Below are 23,487 nucleotides of genomic sequence, written 5' to 3' on the forward strand. Positions count from 1 at the left end.
AACGATTGTTATATTTTGTCATCTCTTAAGCTACATTTGCACATCGGTGAGTACTGTTGCAGAGGACTATGGCCCTCATTCAGAGCCGCACGCTATTTGCGGTCGTTCGTTTAAAATCAAGGGGTGGCTATGTAAATGATCCGTACGCACATTGCAGTGTGTTCACACCTCTAAGTCTGAACGAACGAGCAAAACATACGCTCGTTTATTTGTTTAAAACGCCCCCTGGCCGCACGCATCCTACGTCATGTCCGCTATTTATTAGATTAATCGAGTACATCGACCAGCGTATGAACTGCTCGCTATTCTTGTGGTTGGTGTTTGCTACCACAAATTTGCGTGCAGTTCTGGCTATAAAATAACCCAGTAACGTGGTCAATGACGCTGCTGTTTTAAATATACACACCCATAAAACGCCCGTTTTGACCTTTAAGCACGCCTGCGTTCGGATCTCCACTCCCCATTTTCAAGCACCTTCCCCTGTTACCACCCACATACGCCTCATTCTGTCACTCAAAATAGCAGGCACTCGCTATATAGCGTACAAAGGATTTTCGGCCGCACTGACTGGTTCGCGCATGCGTACTAAAAAGCGTACGCATGCGCAGATGTGCAAACATCGCTCGGAACGAGCGTACTGCCGCTAACGAGCGGCTCTGAATGAGGGCCTATGATCTATATCATTCTAGGTTACCAATATTAGACTATAGAACGGAGGTTGGAATTTACTGTTTAATTTTATGTTTACTAAGTGAAATATATGCTTAGGTTATTAAATATTTATATTTACATATAAATAAGAGTACCACTGGACTCATCAACTGTCATTTTGAGCGTTTTACTTTGGTTTATTTTCCGCCATTACAGTCCAGGTTTCAAGAATATCTATGCTTGAGTCCAGATAGTTAAATCAAATTGACTGAAGTACTAATTAAATCACCTGTGCTCAAGCACGGATATCCTTAAACCGTGGACTGTAATGGTAGAGTTTGGGAACCTCTGAACTACCCTTTGGCTAACTCAGCAAATTAATGTTATAAAATGAAAGTGACTAAGACACATCTATAACTACACCCAAATAACTGGGTGCTCCCTCACCCTACTCTCTATGTAGAGCCCAGAGAATACAATACAAATGGCAAATAATAATACAGGATGGTGTAATGTAAGCGTTCTCGCATTCTGTTATACATGTAATAAACCAGCAGTAATAAGAATGCTGACAATAAACTCATTGTTTTCTTGTCTAGACCATCCGATCTATCGTACCTGCTTGTTAAAAGTATATCATGGATTGTCACATGAAACATATACACAGCCCATTTACTCTGCTATGTCAATATGCCACCCGTATAAGCAATGTTCACTCTCATGTAAAATAGATGGTAAATCTTGGGGCAATTTCTCCCACCCATGTAACCATTCGCTGTGACCGGCACTGCTCCATGATGCTCAAACCATTCAATATTGAGATTTAATACAGATTTATGCTGTAGAAGCTGGGTATGAAGTTAATAAGCCAATGTCCACACTCTCACAAATATATACATAACATAAAGTCAGGTTCTTATTGTATTAGATAAAGTCTTATTTTTTCATTTAATGTCCATCGACCCATCTGTACAATCCTGAAAGTCTCCAGGGCTCTAGACTTGCAGGCAACCAGTGATGCTACAGTATCAGTGTCATTGACTGCAGGAACAGATCCATCAATAGTGATCTTTAAAAAGGACTCACAGTGCTTTACATAATCTTACTGGGGAGCCAACATTATTTTTGTAGATACAAGCTTTAAAAACAGCTATATGTCCTTTATCTTCACTCCAAAGGCTGTAATGTGCTGAGGCCACTGAGGTGGCTGATGGAGCTGAACGATTCAAGCAGCAGAGATTAAGCCGAAGCTGTACTGTCTCCAAATATGGTAATTTCTCAATATACAAAACAGCATAAAATCAAATATAAGAAACCACCCAAAACCACAGGATCCAGCCTTGCCATAAGGACAGTTCACAGGAAGGATCTAAGTAAAAGAGGAAAGAACGCAGGGAAGGTTAGGAAGAGTTGTGTATGGACCCATCCTCAGTCCAGTTTGTCACCCAGTCTTTCTTTTTAATTGTCCCTGTCTTCTCTTCCAGGACCATAGGTCGCTCTTCCCGTGGGATCTTCACGGCATGGTACTGTGGCAGCTTCTCGTCCTGGTAATGCTTTCTCTTAAAAAAGCCACACTGGGAATAAAACAGAAAGCGACAAAGGGAACCTGCTGGATTAATGGATCCAGATATTTGCAGGACATAAATATGCCACACAAGTGGAAGGCAGGGAGCTTATATTATATATAGTGTCCCCCACATTTAGGTTTACTATAGGAATTACCGTGCATGCTATTTAAGTGAATCCATCTATACATCAGTATTTTGACAACATAACCATGCATTAAAGTTCTATTAAGCAAACATTATATGCATATTTTATATTTGTCCAGTGCATTAGAAAATATGAATAATGCTTATCAAATGAAAACTGACCGTCCCAATTTATTACAAATAATGTATGTAGCCAATCACACTGCAACCTGACAACAGGTTAATTTTAAACTCCAAGGCTGATTAGTTTTGGGGTAAGCAGCACTATGCAAGATTCCATAACACACAAGTGCTGGGTGTTACCAGCTAGTCCTCCTCCTCCTCGGCTTGCCTAGCTGCCTCAGAGGGCTGCACCCCCAGGTGTGCCCGATAGTAGCTGGTGGTATACTTAGACTCTGCAGACTCCCTCTTGAAGAAACCACACTAGAAGTAACAGTTGAAGAAAGTGAACTAAGAGTTGTAGAAAGTGCTTAAGCAAAGCTGCTGCAGTTACATGTGAAATAGAGCAAGGCGGTAAATGGATGGCTACAGTGTAACATCAGAGGGAATACAAGGAGGACTATCTGTGCATGCAATCCTGTACATCTATAATACAAAGTGATGGGGAAAACAATGTAATATAGTGATAAGCAAATAAAGAGCTAATGGCCTGGGTCACTTGGATGCTATTTCCATCTTTACAGAGTTGATCGATTATCAAGAAACCGCGCATGTGTCTAAGTCGCACTGCGCATGCATCAAGGACCATCACTGTAGTTGCTCGCAGCGACTATTTCCTTGCAATGTGATTGACAACAAGGAGGCATTTGGGGGAGATGACGAGGAGTGGCGGCAAAGACTGTAGGCGTGTTGCAACCGTTTCGGGGGCTGTCACATCCTGTTGCTGCGATTCTGTACGCAAGGAGTATGGCTCCAGCATCTCATTTCCCACAGCCATTCTCCGGGACCATAGACTCACTCAGGACTGCGCTAATCGATGCTGCGTCTTTGTACGCAGATACTGCGACATTTTATGCAGATGCTTGGCATTGCAAAGACGCAGGTGGGCTTCTCAATACATCTGCTGGCGCTGCGGCATTTGCATATTTTCACATAGCACCTGCGTACAAATACACAGCCCCCGCGGCATTACCGTACAACTTTGAATCGGATCCTGAGGTAAGAATACTTGGCATAGGAATAGACTCAGATTTATGCCTCATTATATTAAAGGGTTTGGCTATCCCTGGCAGAAACACATTGATTCTACTGGTTGGCAGGGTGTCCAATGAGATGTCAGCTCACAGCACCCTCTTCCGCCTTATGCGTCTTGCAGCTGACGAATCCCATGGCTGATTGCATTAATAAAACGTTTCAGCTCAGAGTAGCCATCCTCAGTCACATGGGTTCTGCCACTGTATACAGTAGGACAGGGCTTTGTAAGGCAATGTTATCTTAAAATTATATATAGTAGATCACTGAGGTAAAAAATGTAATAAGCTTTCTCAAAGAGCAGCAACATCAAGGGTCCATGCATTACCTTCCACAGGATCCAAACTAAGAGCAGGAGCAGTAGTATGCCAGCCAGCACTGCAATAAGGATAATCCACCAGGGAACGCCTCCATGTGCCACTACATCAAGGTCAGAGTACAGCTTTACAGAAATCTGCAGAGAAGGTGACAACAGACAGTGATAATGTAGTATACTAGTGTCCTGAAGAAGAAGAGGAGAGACTTAGCTATACCTTTACCTTTTTGGCTGCCAATTAACAATACATTTAATGGGAAAACATACCGGAAACGGTACAAACTCTCTTTGCTACAGTACGGTACCTTTCATTTGTTTCTCTTTCCTGCATCACAGCCAACAACCTTCTCACCTACTTCAAAGGCAAAATTTACACTACAGGCCTGATTCAGAGCTGCACGCAACGCTGATGTTCACATAGATGGGCGACTGCCAATAGACGCTTTTGTGTGCGACTCAGAATCAGTCCCTACAGTATGTGTCTAGAAATCTCTACTTATTACATCCAGAGCCCACATTCACCTTCTCCTCCATTCCTGTACCCACTGAGGACAAGGACTTCCCCCTCTTTTCTACCTCTTTCCCCTAACCCGTGACCCCACTCAATTCCAAACCACCCACACTGCTTGCTGGCGCCTAGCTCACCGCTTCAGCCGGTTCCTTGCCACTTCCCCTTCCGCTTGAAAAAAATTTGCTTATCCTTCCTTCCCCCAAGTAGCCATCTCCCACCCTAGCCCTGACTGCAACTTACAAATATTTCCAGAATATTCCCTTTTCTCACTCTATACCATAACCCTCTGTAATCATTTCTTATCTATACTCCTTCAACTTCCCTCCATGTGACACTCACCTAACCTATCTATCCCCACTACCATCCATCCCAAGTGCTGCAGTGAGACTGATCCTACTATCTTGCTGCTCCTCATACACTGTACCACTCTGCCAATCCCTACACTGGCTCCCCCATACCCTCCAGAATCCATTTCAAACTACTCACTCTCACCTTCAAAGGCCTCCACTTCCCCACATATATCTCTGACCTTGTCATGAGATACTCTCTCTCATGCTAGCTTAGATTAGCCTCCGACCTGTCCCTTTCTGATTACAATCTCTGCTCAGAATACCTGTAGCTCCTACTATCTCAGCTCTGCCTCCTCCATATCTAGAAGGTATATTCTTGCCTGTAGGACCCTCTCTAGCCTCTGTCTAATGTTCTCCCAAGTCAAACCTTAAGTAACTCAATATTTTGTATGTATGATTTGATTATAGGTACAGTATGACTTTTTGTATCTACTGTCCAACAGTGTAGAGTTTTGTGCCGCCTTACTAATATACAACAGTGATAATAACAGAAAGGTGCCAATGAGTACCTGGGTTGTAGCATCTCTCAGAACCAGATTTTTAATGCTGGACTTCACAGTAATGTTGGCTCTGATTATCACCTCTATGGAGCTACCAGATGGGTAATCCTAAAAATAGATTACATGACAAAGGTAGAAGAAAAGTCTTAAAACCAGAGATAGTGGAGAGATAGAGTAGAGATAGAGGAGAGATGGTGGATGGGCTATAAGGGTAATCACCTCTAAGAAGCTGCTATTCCAAAGCCGTCCATGAACATTTAGCACCACCTGTCGGTCAAAACTATACAGAGGACATTGGAATATTGTACAATTAGCAGTGCCTTCAGCACAGTCCTGAAAAGAGAAACAAATATCCATATCAGGCATTGAGGCATACACTGGAAAATGCTTATAGTAACAGCGTCAATCTGCAGTAATACTAAACATCTACTCTTGTTCTGCTGATTACATTGTACAGGTTGAGTCTCCCATATCCAAAATGCTTGGGACCAGGGGTATTTTGGATATCGGAATATTCCGTATTTTGGAATAATTGCATACCATATTGAAATGTCTTATGTATAGGGCCCAAATCTAAACACAGAAGCATTTATGATTTATATACACCTTATACACACAGCCTGAAGGTAATTTTATACAATATTTTCAATTATTTTGTGCCTCAAACAAAGTGTGAGTACATAAATGAATTTCATGTATGTGTCATATACACACAGCCTATAGGTCATTTTATACTTTAGTTTTAATAATTTGTGCCTTAAACAAAGTTTGTGTGCATTGAACCATCAAAAATCAAAGTTTTCACTATCTCAGTCATGCTAAAAATATTCCGTATTTTGGAATATTTGGATATGGGAGACTCAACCTGTATTGTCATAACCCATTAGCTCATTGTGAGTCTAGAATAGATTATACTACACTCCCCTAGTCCATGTCTCTGTTCATGCTGAATATACAGACCCAGCCTTGCAGCATGACATCATATTACCTGCATCTGTGCCAGTGTTCGGGCAGTACCACAATGTGACTAATAGGACCATAGAACAAGCAAAATTTCTTCATCTAGTCACATTAATTATGCCTCTATGCCCTCTATTTGGATATGAGGTTATATGATCAATTTGTTTATATAACTGCAAATCTTAATTGTAACACAAATACATATTGCCCTGTATACCCCTAGACACTGATATGTAACATTGGATGTACACTCTCATGAGCCAGAGGCCCTCTATCAAGTCTGCTCATGTTGTTTTATGGAGCCTAAGCACCATGTCCATAATGACAATCTTCAATAGTGTAATAAATATGGTCCTGTGAGTAATGAGTAGCTTGGTAAGTATTTACCATGGTAATAAAAAGGCAAACAATAAAATTATAGCCGTAATCTCCCCTAAACTTTTCTCTTATGCCTAGAGGTGTGCAGGTCCGGATTTCGGGAAATCCAAACACACCCAAATTTAGAGGTTCCGAGTAGAATCGGGTCATGGTTCGGATTCACTTTAGTGACTCGGTTTGGATCTGTTGTCAGGTCGGAACTTTGACTTAAAAACCAAACTCGGGTTTTGGATTTGGACGTTTTAGCTGTTTTTATCGATTTTTATTGATTTTTTATCGATTTTGAATCAATTTTTATCCAAATCCAAATAACTTGATGGTGGTTTTGCAAAACCAAAACACAAAGATGAATCCAGATCCACTACCAAAACACGGTGGTCCGTGCACATCTCTACTTATGCCGCAATGTATAGTAGTGTGAATTACCAAAACTACATCTTTCTTCTTTGCTGGATATGTCAGGGGCCATCGGCTTGCCGAATGCTCGCTCTGAACTGGAGTCAAGGATTTTGTGTTTGCTGTCACTGTGTCCTAGAAGAGAAGGGTGCAGCATAAGTACAATGTAAATAAGTGTCCATACGGGCAGTAGCAACATAGGGGGACCAAGAGAGAAACTCCACCAACCAGTCTGAGAGGGTTGATTGCACTGAAGGGACTGCACTCCATACTATGACCAGAGTGCTCTTTCTCCTTCAGCTGAATCTTCATTGGGTACAGCAGCCATTTTCCATTGGACATTTCATGTGGCCACATCAGGTTCAGGTATGCAGAACCCAGCGTACGCAAAGACTTCCCTCTATTTGACACCTGCAGAACATATCCTCCATATTTATACACAAAAACACTGTATCATTGAAGCTGTAAATATAATAGCATAACAAACAAGATGGAAGGTTGATGCGAGTAATGAAGATGTACTGACAAAAGGGGATATAGTTATGAGATCGGCGTCCGCGATGACGCCAGTCTCAATCCCGACGCTGGAAGCCCAGGATCTTAAGATAGGCATCGAAATACTAACGCATATCTTAATCCTGACTCCGGAATCCAGGAGGACAACAGCTCGAATGGAGGTAAGTCGGGTCACCCGTAGTATTACCCGGGGGGGGGGGGGACTGTTAGGTTTAGGTAGCATAGCGGGATTAGCGTTAGTTTTTTTGGGGGGGAGGGTTAGGGTTAAGCACCCCTAGGGGGGAAGGTTAGGGTCAGGCACCACTGGGGGTAGGGGGGGTTAGGGCTAGGCACTAAGGGGGGAGGGTTAGGCACGAAGGGGTGAAACTTAGGTTTAGGCACTAATGGGAAGGGTTAGGCTACAAGAAGGGAGGGTTATGGGGAAAAGGGGGGAGGGTAAGTGTACTTACCTGACCCCTGTCGGGATACCAACCATCGGGATGTCGGTATTGTGACTGGAGGCATCCCGACAACCGGCTTTACATACCCATTCTGACCAAAGTAATGTGGCATGTAAGTACTTTGAAAGGGCAAGCATGGGTTGTTAGGGGAACAAGTGAAGTGATATGACAGGATTGTGAAGCCACATGCGGCAGCATATAGATGGAGGAGATGAACAGTGGTCAGCAACAGGACCTAATGTTTTTAGAGTATTAGAGAAAGATTGGGCAATGCATATATACTGAAGAATAGTAAAGATGATTAGAAATATATGGGTGATAAACTCATATAAAGACGCTTCAGAGTCATTTAAAGTAAAACAGTTGGATAAATGAAAAAGTGACCATCTTTAATGAAATTTTTAAAGCTATATCAATTGCATATAAATGGATGTAAGTGTCAGATAGCAATATGTGTAACTACGGACAATGGGGGTTGAGAAAGTCAATTTACACCTGTAAGTAGGAAATAATACGTACGGTCACTTCGATATCCACAGGGCTGCCCACATCTCCTTCATTTTTCATTGCTGACTCTCCCCTTACCTCCCCGCTATAATACAGTCTGTTAGGTGTTGCCTCCCTGCAACAGAACCAGGAAACAGCCACACTGACATTATGCAACTTCCCCACCAATATAAATATACCTGATATATGTTCAAGCACTAGTAGCAGAGACTCTTGTACAGTCCAGGTTACTCACCCAGAGACAGACAGTGGCAGCTCAATAATCACTTTGGCTTTGGCAAACACTGTAGGTAGATTTATCTGCTCGCTTATCCTACAAAGACACAACATTATCAGCATAAACAATAAGGAACATAGAAGGACTAATGCTGACATTATCTTCTGCATCTTCAAAGTGACAAGGATACTGCAGGCAAACTTACTAAACATGCACGGTAACCTAAGGGCAGAGGGCCTGATTCAGCAGAGGACGGAATTCCTTGAACGCAGGCCATCCCCGTCGTGCACCGCCTTACAAACGCCTCTGCCTGTCATTCAGACAGAGGCATACAGAAAGAAAATGTGTTTCTACCTATATGCGTGGCGCTTTACTACATACACATATAACTACATATAACTACATCTCGTTGGACAGTCAACATCACTCCCGTTGGCTTCAAGGTATTCCCAGGAGCCAATTTATCAGAATGAGGACGAACTGTAGCGAAGACACAGTCTGTCTATCTAAAATACAGGAATTGAAAGAAGTCTTTGAAAAGAAAGGATATAAGAAAATAGGAGATATGGTAAGAACTTACCTTTGTTATCTCTATTTCTACGAAGTCCATAGGGTTCCACAGGATACCTTGGGGTATAGGTGATGACGTCAGGCATCGGGCACCATAGAGTTAAGTTTTCAGCCTCCCAGGATGCACTAGGGTCCCCCTCCTATAGACCGCTCCCGAGCCAAGGCATCTCAGTTACGTACCAAGCCATAGGCCGGAGGAGGAGAAGGAAGAGAGAGAAAAAAGATCTGGACACACACAAGAATCACATTCTCACCAGAGGGAGACGGAAAAACCGGTGACCAGAGTAAAGCCCATCTGCAGCACAGGTGCGACAGGGCAGGAGTCCTGTGGAACCCTATGGACTTCGTAGAAATAGAGATAACAAAGGTAAGTTCTTACCATATCTCCTATTTTCTACATCAGGGTCCATAGAGTATCCACAGGATACCTTGGGGATGTCCCAAAGCAGTATCCTTTAAGAGTGGGGATGCTCCTGTGCTGAAAGGAGAATCCGCCGCCCGAAGGAAGCTTCCTGAGAGGCAAAGGTGTCAAACGCGTAATACCTCACAAAGGTATGGACCGAGGACCATGTGGCAGCCTTGCAGATCTGCACTGCAGAGGCACCACGTCGAGCAGCCCACGAAGGACCCACAGACCTAGTGGAATGAGCCCTCACAGAGGGAGGAACCGGAAGACCTTCATGAAGATAAGCTTCTGAAATGGCCATACGAATCCAGCCTGCCAAAGTCTGCTTTGAAGCAGGCCAACCCTTTTTACGGAAGCCATAGAGGACAAACAAGGCGTCCGACTTCCTAAATGAAGAAGTGCGGTCAACATAAATCCTTAAGGTCCGCACAACATCCAAAGTGGCCTCACCCACTGAAAGATCAGGTGAGTTAAAAGCCGGCACAACGATTTCCTCGTTGATGTGAAAACTGGAAACAACTTTAGGAAGGAAACCAGGACGAGTGCGCAGCCCCGCCCTGTTCCTATGGAAAATCAGAAAAGGGGGCTACAGGAGAGAGCCCTTAAGTCAGAAACACGTCTGGCCGAAGCAATGGCCAGAAGGAAAATAGTTTTAGCTGTCAGCCATTTGAGGTCCACTGAGCCCAGTGGTTCAAAAGGCGGTCCCTGGAGAGCCCTCAGCACCACAGCTAAATCCCAAGGCGCCACCGGTGGAACAAATGGTGGCTGAATTCTGAGAACACCTTGCATAAAGGTGCGCACATCAGGGATTGCAGAAATCCTACGATGGAACCAGACGGACAGGGCAGACACCTGCACCTTCAGAGACGCAAGGCGAAGCCCATGGTCCAGTCCCGCCTGTAGGAAAGCTAATACTCTAGACAAACGGAACTCCCGAGGAGCATAACCTCTCGGCCGACACCACTGGAAGAACGTATGACACACACGATGGTATATCCTTGCAGAGGATGGTTTCCGAGCCCTTAGCATTGTTTGCACTACAGAGCTGGAAGACCCCCTGGAACTTAACATGGCCGTCTCAACAGCCACGCCGTCAAAGACAGCCGAGTCAGGTCCGGGTGAAGACAAGGACCCTGTGACAGGAGGTCCGGACGTAACGGCAACCGCAGAGGAATGTCCACGGACAGTCCCTGGAGGTCTGAGAACCAGTGCCTCCGGGGCCACGCGGGAGCTATCAACAGGAGCGTCCCTCCTTCCTGTTTGAATTTCCGGATTACCCGTGGAAGAATGGAAAACGGAGGAAACAGATAAGCAAACCGGAACGTCCACCGGACGGACAGAGCTTCCACCAGAAACGCCTTTTCGTCTCTTGTGCGAGACCAGTACACCGGCAACTTGTTGTTGTGCCGTTCCCCCGGATGAACGTCCTGGCAACTGAGAAAGTCCGCCTCCCAGTTTAGGACTCCTGGGATGAAGACTGCTGATATGGCCGGGAGATTGCGCTCCGCCCTAACCAGGATTCGGGACACCTCTACGAGAGCCGCCCAACTTCGGGTTCCTCCTTGCCAATTTATGTAGGCCACGGTGGTAGCGTTGTCCGACTGGACCTGCACTGGGTGACCTTGGAGAACCCGATGTGCCTGCTAGAGAGCATTGAATACCACGCGGAGCTCCAAGATGTTTATTGGAAGCTCTGTTTCCGACCGAGTCCACCTGCCCTGGAACAAGTGTGGACCCGTGACTGTTCCCCAGCCTCGCAGACTGGCGTCCGTTGTCAACAGGACCCAATTCGCCACCCAGAACCAACGACCCCTGTTGAGATGGGTCATCTGCAACTACCAGGCTAGGGACAGGCGAACCTCCGGAGTGAGCAACATCGTCTGGGATTTTAGACTCTGAGGCAGTCCATTCCATTTGGACAGGATCAACTGCTGCAGAGGTCTGGAGTGAAACTGGGCATATTCCACCATGTCGAATACCGACACCATGGAGCCCAGTAATCTCATTGCCGAGTGCAGAGACACACAGCGATTCTGCAGACAACTGCACACCCTCAACTGCAAGGCAGAGATCTTTTCCCCCGTCACAAACATCCTTTGCTGTCCGAAGTCCAATAAGGCTCCAAGGTGCAGAATCCTCTGAGATGGGATCAGGGTGGACTTCTGCCTGTTTATCAACCAGCCGTACCGTTGCAGTATCGCAATGGTCAGGTCCAAGTGGCGTATAAGGAGCTCTGGAGATCCTGCCACCAAATGAAGGTTGTCCAAGTACGGTAAAATGCGGATGCCCTGCAGCCGCAGGGAAGCCGCCATGACCGCCATAACCTTGGTGAACACACGTGGTGCTGTCGCCAGCCCAAAAGGTAACGCCCGGAACTGAAAGTGGTCGTTGCGGATTGCAAACCTGAGGAACTGTTGATGGCGTAAAAGAATAGGGACATGCAGGTAAGCGTCCTGTATGTCCAACGACACCATGTAATCCTCAAGTTCCAGTGCCAGAATGATGGACCGTAGGGTCTCCATCCGAAACCTCGGCACCTGCAAAGACTTGTTGAGTGCTTTGAGGTTGAGGCTCGGACGATACGACCCATTGGGTTTCTGCACCAAAAACAGATTGGAATAGAAACCCTGGCCCCTCTGGGAGAATGGAACAGGCACTATAACTCCAGCCTGGAGCATAGTGTACAAAACCTTCCGCAGTTCCACGGCTTTGTTCCGGTCTGATTGAAGACCCATGGTGAAGAATCGAGACGGGGGCCTGTGCCGAAAGGAGAGGGCGTACCCGTAGAAACCACCTCGAGAACCCAAGTGTCTGTCGTGGTAACCGACCAACACTGGGCGAACTGCAGCAGGCGGCCTCCCACTTTGGGATCCCCCAAAGGGAGGCCCGGACCGTCAGGCCGCAGGCTTGTCATCGGGCTTAGGAGCCGGACGTCTGGTACTCCAGGCCGGTTTCCGGGGCTTGGCCGATTTTTTGGGGGCCAGCCTGTCTGGGAAAAGACTGCGTCTTAGGCCTACCCTGGGCCCTGTAAGGCCGAAAGGACGACGTACCTGAACCGGAAGGAACCGCAGCAGACGGAAGACATGCCGATTTGGCTGCCACCAGCGTGGCTACGATTTTGTCCAGATCCGGACCAAAGAGGACTTCACCATTGAAAGGCAAAGCTTCCAAGCCCTTCTTGGAATCAGCGTCCGCCTTCCAAGATCGCAACCATAAGGTGCGACGAGCAGCGACAGCCGCCGAAGAAATCCGAGACGCCAGGGTACTGATATCCAAGGCCGCCTCATAGATATGTGGCCGAGTCCCGGAGATTGCCTTTCAACTCGGTCTGTTCAGCCGAACAGTCGGAATCGAAAGACGCCTCCAAATTATCAGCCCAGCGCTCCATAGGTCTGGCTACTCAACAAATGGCCATAGCCGGCCTAGCTGCCCCCCCCCCCCGCAAGGGAATAAACGGACTTTAGGCAAATCTCTACCTTACGGTCCGTAGCATCCTTCAAGGAAGACATGGAGGGCATGGGCAACGTGGCACTGCGGACTAGGCGTGTCACATGGGAATCCACCTGTGGAGGGGATTCCCACTTAGAAAAATAATTATCCGCAAACGGATAAGCCACCGCCAAGTGCCTCTGAGGCTGATACCGTTTGCCCGGATGTTTCCACGCCTCCTCTAAATGGTCCACTAACTGACCCGAAAGAGGAAACACTGTAGCGTCACCCTAAATATCCTTAAAAAAAGGCATATTTAGATTTTTACACTGGAGGATTTTCATCCTCAATCACTAAAGCTGTGCAGACGGCCCGAATAAGTCCAAGAATATAAACCTTGGACCTAGCGTCCGACTCTTTAGTACGGAGAGGTTCCTGGTCCGAAAGATCCAGAATCTCCTCATCATCAGACGTCACTTCGTCATCCTCATAAGGAGCGGACAGAGACGCCACCGACCGCTTATGCGGCCTCAACACAGACTCCCCTTGTAACATGTCCGACAAGTGCTGTACAGAACTTGTCAGAGAATTAACCCACGCAGGCTCCTGAGAGACTTGGGGAGGGGAAATAGGGAGACTGCGTGGTACCATCAATTGTCTCGGGAAACCCTGCATGGGTGACGACACCACCGACTGCTGGGACAAACCTATCTGTGAGAACGCAGGCTGCGGAGCTAACTGGCCCACGAGGGTTGTAAGCGCTTTGGCGAAACAAGCCCAGGACGGCTCCTGTACCGAGGCCATGACAGTAATAAATAACACTGCCGACATAGCCCCTCCGCGCTACCTTCCCCCTCCGCTATAGGTACCTTGCACGTAGTACACAAAAGCTGGAGAGGAAAGTCACTCTCAGATATGATGGTTAGTATGTGACCCCTCTCACTGATACTCGTAGTATAGTGTGAGACCACCCTGCAATCACCGCACCGCATGGGCTTTAGCAGAAAAAGATCAGGGACAGTGAAAAGGCTGATAGTAGAAAATGAAAGTACAGGCAGCAGCGCTAGCAGAAGTCACATACAATGCAAAGAAAATCAATTCCTGCACTAACAGCGCTGATAATCAACTACGCAGACACAGAGCCTGGTAGGACACAGCGCTGCATACACAGACCTGAACCAAACGGAGGAGAGGTATGTCGGGGGACCCAGACCGCGATGCCACCACTTCCAAGCTTCCAGCAGCGTTCACCATGCGCTTGTAAAGATGGCCACCGAGGAGCATAGAGGAGGCCGGCCTGGGGGAGGAGCGCTGCCACAGGGCCAGTCAGCACAGTGCAGAGAGGGCTGTGTGCAGCGGGGGAGGCGCTGGCTTTGCCTATAGGGAAGGCGCGCTCCCTTGGCATGCAATTAACCACTGGGACGCCGCAGCGCTACCGCTCAACCGCGGTCCACTGTCCCAGGGGGGTAGTGGAAGCGCAGGTTAGGTACCTGGCTCCACGCTGCAGCCAGTCCCCAGGGAGCCCCCTGCCTGGGGACTCACCAGCATCCCCGGATCGGTACCGGCGTTCTGGTACCGGCGGGGGTGTAGGGAAGACAGCATGGACGTCAGCACTGACTGTCCATGCTGTACTTCCAGATGTGCAGCCACAGCTGCATTGAAGAAACTTCAGTGGCTATTCTTAGCCCCCTCTAACAGGTGCATCTGACTCCGGCCGGGCACCAAATGAAACTGAGATGCCTTGGCTCGGGGGCGGGGTATAGGAGGGGGACCCTAGTGCATCCTGGGAGGCTGAAAACTTAACTCTATGGTGCCCGATGCCTGACGTCATCACCTATACCCCAAGATATCCTGTGGATACCCTATGGACCCTGATGTAGAAACAGACCTTAGAGAAAGCAGAAACATCAACCATGGAAATGGATAGAACATCTCTTATATGTTCCCAGAAGAGAACTATATGCCAGAATAATAACAATCTCCAATGGTCCTTTTTAACAAATTTCGACTCAGGATACAAACAACTGAAAACGATAATAAGAAAAAAATGGCATATCCTCAGAAGTGATCCAATTCTCAATAGTATCATACCGGAAAAAAAACTAATTTTATATATAAAAAAGCAGCTAACTTAAAAAATCATCTAGTCAGAAGTGCTTTATCAATGAAATCGCTCAACCCAATCAGAACAAGAGGGTTCCACAGGTGTGGCCTCTGTCAGGCTTGCAAACAAGAGAAGTCTGAATCATCCAAATATACGGAAATCACTATTAACAAAATAAAAATAAAGGACTTTATCACGTGCAACACTACCAACGTAGTATACTTAATCGAATGCACATTTGGAAAATCATATGTAGGTAGAACATCTTGGGCCCTAAAAACAAGACTAGGAGAACATCTTAGAAATATCAAAAAAGGTCTCATTACCCATCATTTATCTGAACATTTTAGAATTCATCATAAATGTTCAAGTAACTCAATCAAGAGATTTGTGGGCCTACGATATGTGAAAGCTACCTGGCAGAATAGAGATACAGAAAAATATCTAGCCCGGACAGAAATTAAGACCATTTTTAAACTACAAACCTTAGCACCAAATGGTTTAAATCAAGATGTTTAAAGAAAATGGTTCTTATGAATCTTCCCTTTTTATATATTTTGTTGAGGACTATGTTTCCTCTCATTCTATCTTTATGTTTTAAATGTTTTTTTATTGTTTATTGTTAGTTTTGAAGTATTTTTATCCTATTTGTTGTCATCCTATTTAGGATGTCTTAGAACATTTATCACCATAACATTTATCATCTTAATCACTATTCTAAATTTTCCTTCTATATGGATCATAACCCTATATATAAGGGTATGAATAACCATCCCAGAACATCATGGAGAAATATTATAAACCAACTTGTCTCTTTTCTTCGTTCCTCAACAAAATGCCCACCGAGCCTGATCACTAGAGTCTCCACAGACCATATTTACATCACTTCCGGTCTGTGAGTCCGATAGCGGAAGTGTTGTCACATCTTACTCAAGATATATTTTAAACACAGTTATTCTCAGGGTCTCCTAAGCAGCAAACCAGATTTCTATATACCCTGAAGCAGGATGCATTTAGCAGTGTGTGTTACCATCCCTCCACAACCATTTTTCACTGAAAAACCTTGGCTCTGACATCACTTCCGGTCACGGAGCCGCAAACCGTAAGTGACCATCGAAAACGGACTTAAAAGACAGGCACTGACCACTGGTGGACATAAGCTTTGTGGAAGAGACTGGGACATCTTGAAACACGTCGGAAGTGATTCATCAGTGCCTACAGACAGAAACCAAGTTTTCCTTCGGTCAGAAGAGCCTACCACTTTGGATGAAAACTTTGGAGCCAATACAGGGTGTATCCGGAACACTCTGTATTCTTCTTTAACACCTGTGGCTCCATCTCTCCAGGACTGGTATAATCCACCTATTTTTTCTCGATATTCATGTGGAGGTTTATTCTCCACCTATATGTACCTTTGTTTAAACTGCCACTTTTTGGGGATTATTAATCCCTAAATGTTTATTCATATACCATTATTTGCATGACATATCTTGTATATGTTTTTTAAACATGTGTCAAGTTCTACGTTTTATATTATACTGTCTATAATTTTTGATATACAGAAATAAATCTGTTTTCATATATCTATACTAAACGAGGTCCTTTGAATATATTTTGAACCTCACTTCTTGGTTGTAGCAGAGTAAAGCGCCACGCATATAGGTAGAAACACATTTTCTCTTTCATTGTATCTTTTTGGGGCCACTTAGGGGTACCCCCTACCTAGGCAGAAATGTATATTACTCTTTGACGCACATGTCCACATTCTCTTAAAACCCACAAGCATAGAGGCATACTATGGAGGTCAGGAGCCTGCGTGCGATTTCACAAAACTTGTTCTGCACATGCCCATATTTCCAATAGCCGTGAATCTGCAATCAGCAGTGCAGGCCCAGTGATCCTAGAAAATATTAGTCTTAGGGCCTGATTCAGCGTGCACTGCTGATCGCAGATTCATGCTGCTGTTTTTCCAGGAGTGGCAAGCCCAGGATCGGCTGACAGGACCCGGCTGGCTGACAGGCTGACCAAAGGGGCAACCATGATCCCAGGCTGCGACCTGGGATCGCAGATGCAGGAAGGAGGTGTCAGATACCTGCTGCTGCATCTGCATTTTTTCAGTACACTATACGGATGCAGTAGAGAAACGCTTATGTCACACATATAAGTACACTATATGGATGCAGTAGAGAAACGCTTATGTCACACATATAAGTACACTATATGGATGCAGTAGAGAAACGCTTATGTCACACATATAAGTACACTATATGGATGCAGTAGAGAAACGCTTATGTCACACATATAAGTACACTATATGGATGCAGTAGAGAAAGGCTTACATCACACATATAAGAACACTATATGGATGCAGTAGAGAAACGCTTATGTCACACATATAAGTACACTATATGGATGCAGTAGAGAAACGCTTATGTCACACATATAGGTACACTATATGGATGCAGTAAAGAAACGCTTATGTCACACATATAAGTACACTATATGGATGCAGTAGAGAAACGCTTATGTCACACATATAGGTACACTATATGGATGCAGTAGAGAAACGCTTATGTCACACATATAAGTACACTATATGGATGCAGTAGAGAAACGCTTATGTCACACATATAAGTACACTATATGGATGCAGTAGAGAAACGCTTATGTCACACATATTAGTACACTATATGGATGCAGTAGAGAAACGCTTATGTCACACATATAAGTACACTACATGGATGCAGTAGAGCAGGGGTGGAGAACCTTTTATCTGCCGAGGGCCATTTTGATATATATAACATTATTTGCGGGCCTGGTGCAGGCCATGTCCCCTCCGTGTGACCTCACACGGGGCGGGGTCACAATAGCTCGTGATTACAGCAATGCCCGGAGCATCCAGAAGATGCTATGGGGAGTTGTAAGGGCAGCGGTGTGACCGTCTGAAGAGTCCTAAGACAGTCCAGGCGGCACTACTGCTTAGATTCTGGCTGCAGTGTGCAATTCTAGGCACCCTGCTAGCCAGATGAGGCTAGCAGAAAAAAGCTCAGAGGGCCAGACCAAATGATTCCGAGGGCCTGAGGTTCCCCATCTCTGCAGTAGAGAAACGCTTACGACACACATATATGTAGACTATATGGATGCAGCAGAGTAACGCTTATGTCACACATATAAGTACACTACATGGATGCAGTAGAGAAACGCTTATGTCACACATACAGTCAGGTCCATAAATATTGGTACATTGACAGAATTTTCATATTTTGGCCTCTATTCACCACCACAATGGCTTTGAAATGAAACAAACAAGATGTGCTTTAACCGCAGACTTTCAGATTTAATTTGAGGGTAATTACATCCAAATCAGGTGAACGGTGTAGGAATTACAACGGTTTCTATATGTGCCTCCCACTTTTTAAGGGGCCAAAAGTAATGGGACAAACTAAACAATCCTAAATCTAACTTTCACTTTTTAATACTTTGTTGCAAATCCTTTGCAGGCAATTACAGCCTGAAGCCTGGAACGCATAGACATCACCAGACGCTGGGTTTCATCCCTGGTGATGCTCTGCCAAGCCTCTACTGCAAATGTCTTCAGTTCCTGCTTGTTCTTGGGGCATTTTCCCTTCAGTTTTGTCTTCATCAAGTGAAATGCATGCTCAGTCGGATTCAGGTCAGGGAATTGACTTGGCCATTGCATAACATTCCACTTTTTAGCCTTAAAAAACTCTTTGGTTGCTTTTGCAGTATGCTTCGGGTCATTGTCCATCTGCACTGTGAAGCGCCGTCCAATGAGTTCTGAACCATTTGACTGAATATGAGCATATAATATTGCCCGAAACACTTCAGAATTCATTCTGCTGCTTTTGTCAGCAGTCACATCATCAATAAATACAAGGGAACCAGTTCCATTGGCAGCCATACATGCCCATGCCATGACACTACCACCACCATGCTTCACTGATGAGGTGGTATGTTTTGGATCATGAGCAGTTCCTTTCCTTCTCCATACTCTTCTCTTCCCATCACTCTGGTACAAGTGTCTCATCTGTCCATAGGATGTTGTTCCAGAACAGTAATGGCTTTTTTAGATGTTGTTTGGCAAACTCTAATGTGGTCTTTCTGTTTTTGTGGCTCACCAATGGTTTACATCTTGTGGTGAACCCTCTATATTCACTCTTGTGAAGTCTTCTCTTGATTGTTGACTTTGACACATATACACCTACCTCCTGGAGAGTGTTCTTGATTTGGCCAACTGTTGTGAAGGGGTTTTTCTTCACCAGGGAAATAATTCTTCTGTCGTCCACCACAGTTGTTTGCCGTGGTCTTCCAGGTCTTTTGGCGTTGCTGAGCTCTCCGGTGCATTCTTTCTTTTTAAGAATGTTCCAAACAGTTGATTTGGCCACACCTAATGTTTTTGCTATCTCTCTGATGGGTTTGTTTTGATTTTTCAGCCTAATGATGGCTTGCTTCACTGATAGTGACAGCTCTTTGGGTCTCATATTGAGAGTCGACAGCAACTGATTCCAAATGCAAATGTCACACCTAGAATCAAGTCCAGACCTTTTACCTGCTTAACCACTTGCCTGGCATGGTCGTATCAGATACGACCACACCAGGCTGGGCTTTCCTTGACATGGTCGTATCTGATATGACCAGTCAGGAATGGCCACTAGGCGGTTATGGGAAGTTAATCTTCCCACTGCCGTCTATATCAGAGGGACCTTCTGGTCCCTCTACACCCACGGCTCCCTCTCCTTTGTGTCCCGATCACTGCTGGCCACAGTGGTCGGGCATCTGGTGGCACCCCCCTCCCGGCGCGGCTGCAGGCTCCAGTATATCCCGATCACTGTGGCCAGCAGTGATCGGGCAGCCCAGCCGGCCCCATCCCCTTCAGTGAGAAGCAGCAGCGGCGGCTGCTGCTACTGAGTAGCCGGGCCGCCAGCGGGACACCCTCCCACTGTGGCTCCGGCACAGCAGTGATCACATAGTGATCACTGGCTGAGCAGAAGCAGCAGCGGCGGCTCTGGTAGCCGCCGCTGCTGCTATGTATCGGAGCCGCCAGCGGAACACCCTTCCGCTGCGGCTCCTGGAACACACAGTGATCACACTGATCACTGTGTACAAGCAGCAGCAGCGCGGCTCTGGAAGCCGCCGCCGCTGCTACTGAGTAGCCGGGCCGCCAGCGGGACACCCTCCCGCTGTGGCTCCGGCACAGCAGTGATCACATAGTGATCACTGGCTGAGCAGAAGCAGCAGCGGCGGCTCTGGTAGCCGCCGCTGTGCTATGGGTCGGGGCCGCCAGCTGGAGACCCTCCCGCTGCGGCTCCAGCAGTGATCACACAGTGATCACTGGCCGTGTATAGAGAGCAGCGGCGGCTCTGGTAGCCACCGCTGTTCTAAGTATCTGGGCCACTCCCTCCAGCCTCAGCTGCTCTTCCTCCCCCATAATGCCCACATATATAAGGGGCCTGGCCATAATAAAATATATAATATGCATATATATATGCAATGCATATATATATATATATATATATATATGCATATCCGCATATGTATATATATATATATATATATATGCATATATATATATATATATATATGTTCTATAGATATATATATATATATATACATATATGTTCTATATATATATATACATATATGTTCTATATATATATATATATATATTTTTTTTTTATATTGTAGATGTACCCAGCGCCAACAGCAGAAAAAATTACCACCTTATAACCCTTCTGGGTTTATAATGACTCTCAGTGTATTGCACTCCTCTATTAAAGGTGTCAGCTCTTAACAACAAAAGTCTGGTGGTGGCTAGCCACCATAAATTAAAATAAAGATAGTGTACACATAGGTTGAAATGTGAGCGACAAAAGTGCTTAGTACACTCTATTAACTATTTAAATAATTCAGTAAATCTGTGAAAAACGCTTAGTAATTCATATGTAGTGTTTTAAAACAAAGTGCAGAAATAAACACATAAAGTGCCAAGTGAATAATTTAACCTCAATAAATAATATATGCAAGTGAATAAATACGTGTTTAAAATAATAGGAATATATCTAAATATTAAAAAAATTATTTAATTCATAAATATGACACCTACAATAATGAAAAGTACATAAAAACATAGCAATAAATGATATACATAGGATAAAAAGGAGGAATAAACTGAAAAAAGCTTATCTTTTAGATAAAAAAGAAATTGAAGAGTTCATGGATGTATGATCAGCCTCCCAACGCGTTTTGTCAATCTATGACTTCATCAAGGGGATACCTAGCTGTTAATGCCCTCTGGCTTATAAACCCCACTAATAGGGACAATTGACACTCATTATGACATCACTTCCTGTCAGTAATTTTTTTTTTTTTTTAAATCCTCCTTATTACTGATATATTACAGTGAATCTATATATTCTGTAGTCACGTTATGTCCATCAGTCCTAAAAGCATGTAATTTAGTAGTTTTATAAAATATAAATTGAATAACAAACTGCGGGCTGTCATCACTTCCGCCCAAAAGTCCGGCCAGTTTTGTCTTGGAAGTCCGGCCACTTCCACCCTGATGCTCAGTCTCGTGATCCCGTCATCACCAAACACGCGACTCATTGCGTCGTGCTTAAACAAGCAGACAAAGGGGGGGGACTAGTGATCATGGACAGGACTTACTACATCAAAGAAGCTAATAGGCTTTTAGATGATGAAGTGTCATATATCAAATTGAATAAAGACCCCTTGGATGACTATATAGATGAATTGAGGAAACTCCTGGTTCATGGACTACATAATGGAATATTAACAAAAGATGAATTCCAATATCTTTTCCAGACTAGTCCCACTACCCCCATTTTTTATTTTCTTCCGAAAATCCACAAATCGCTAATAGAACCTCCGGGAAGACCCATTATAGCGGGTATAGATTCCCTTACGTCACATCTATCGGAATACGTGGACATTTTTCTATCAAAGTATGTAAAGCAACTGGAGTCATACTTAAAGGACACTACAAGCGTCCTTCAAATCATAGAACCCCTGAGGTGGAAGAGTTCTTATTTATGGGCAACTATAGATGTCCAGGCCTTATATACATGTATCGAGCATGAGAAGGGGATAAATGCAAGTAAAGAGTTTCTGGAAGCTGATGCAACAATCAATAATGAACATAGGAATTTTATTTGTGATCTTATGAAGTTCATTTTAAACCATAACTATTTGAAATTTTTAGAGCAGTTTTACCGGCAGATATGTGGCACGGCGATGGGGACGACTTTTGCCCCCAGCTTCGCCAATTTATTTATGGGCTGCTGGGAAAGAGAACATATTTATAATAACAACCCTTTTAAAGAACAGATCATTTTATTTAAAAGATACATTGATGACATTTTAATTGTGTGGAATGGAACAAGGGAGTCTTTTGAGATGTTCTTCACACATATTATGAAGAATAACATGAATTTGAAGTTCACATTTAACATCAGCGAACACTCTATTGAATTTCTTGACCTAATTCTTATGCATGAAGAAAACAGAGTTGTGACTAAGAATTTTATAAAGAAGGTTGACACAAACAGTTATCTCCATTATAATAGCGGACATCTGAAGAAATGGAAAGATAATATACCCCATTCTCAGTTTTCTAGGATCAAGCGAAATTGCAGTGATTCAGTTACAGCGGAAGAACAAACAAGGCTATATGCAGACAGGTTCATTGAGAAGGACTATCCAAAAGAACTTTTGATGGAAGCTGCAAGGAAGACTAATCAAAAGGAAAGATCAGAATTATTGACTTACAAAGAAAGAAATATACAAGATAACAAATTCATTCCTTTTGTTACTACGTTTAATGATCAGGAGAAGACAATCAGGAGTACTTTAAATAAACACTGGCATATTTTATTAATGGACCCCATCCTTAAAGATTTTCTCCCTCCAAAACCCCCGGTGGTATTTAGGAAGGCCAGGAGTATCAAGGATTTTTTAGCCCCAAGTATGATACAGGATATCACACTAAATAATAATATGCTACCAAAGTGTACAGGTAGTTATAAATGTGGGAGGTGCAATATATGCAGATATCTTCATCCACAAAGGAGATCTTTTATGAATTCAGATAACGCTAAAAAATATATAATAAAACAACATATGAATTGTAACTCTACCTCTATCATTTATCTTTTGGAGTGCACTTGTGGCACAAAATACATTGGGAAGACGAAAAGAACCCTTAAACTACGCATTCAAGAACATATAAGGAATATCCGGAATAAACTGGAGGGTCATGCTGTGTCGAAACATTTTCTTCTTCATCACAACTC

General features: G+C 44.5%; 1 protein-coding gene across 3 annotated transcripts in view; it reads right to left on the bottom strand.

Moving 5' to 3' along the window:
• Positions 1 to 798: 798 nt before the first annotated feature.
• The window catches only part of ITGA7 (integrin subunit alpha 7), a 204,778-nt gene continuing 182,089 nt past the window's right edge, over positions 799 to 23,487 (bottom strand). For 2 of the 3 annotated variants that reach the window (XM_088480251.1, XM_088480172.1), the window contains exons 18-25: positions 8,664 to 8,741; positions 8,441 to 8,543; positions 7,194 to 7,376; positions 6,996 to 7,100; positions 5,451 to 5,564; positions 5,241 to 5,339; positions 3,883 to 4,008; positions 799 to 2,225 (exon numbers count right to left, since the gene is read on the bottom strand). In XM_088480251.1, coding sequence (XP_088336377.1) covers positions 2,052 to 2,225; positions 3,883 to 4,008; positions 5,241 to 5,339; positions 5,451 to 5,564; positions 6,996 to 7,100; positions 7,194 to 7,376; positions 8,441 to 8,543; positions 8,664 to 8,741 — 982 coding nt within the window. In that variant the 3' untranslated portion in view covers positions 799 to 2,051. Of the gene's footprint in view, positions 2,226 to 2,666; positions 2,787 to 3,882; positions 4,009 to 5,240; positions 5,340 to 5,450; positions 5,565 to 6,995; positions 7,101 to 7,193; positions 7,377 to 8,440; positions 8,544 to 8,663; positions 8,742 to 23,487 lie in introns of all 3 variants that reach the window. The other variant, XM_088480315.1, reaches the window with a different exon arrangement.

Source organism: Taudactylus pleione, unplaced genomic scaffold, assembly GCF_031769625.1.
Source record: "Taudactylus pleione unplaced genomic scaffold, aTauple2 ptg000005l, whole genome shotgun sequence".
NCBI classification, from domain to species: domain Eukaryota; kingdom Metazoa; phylum Chordata; class Amphibia; order Anura; family Myobatrachidae; genus Taudactylus; species Taudactylus pleione.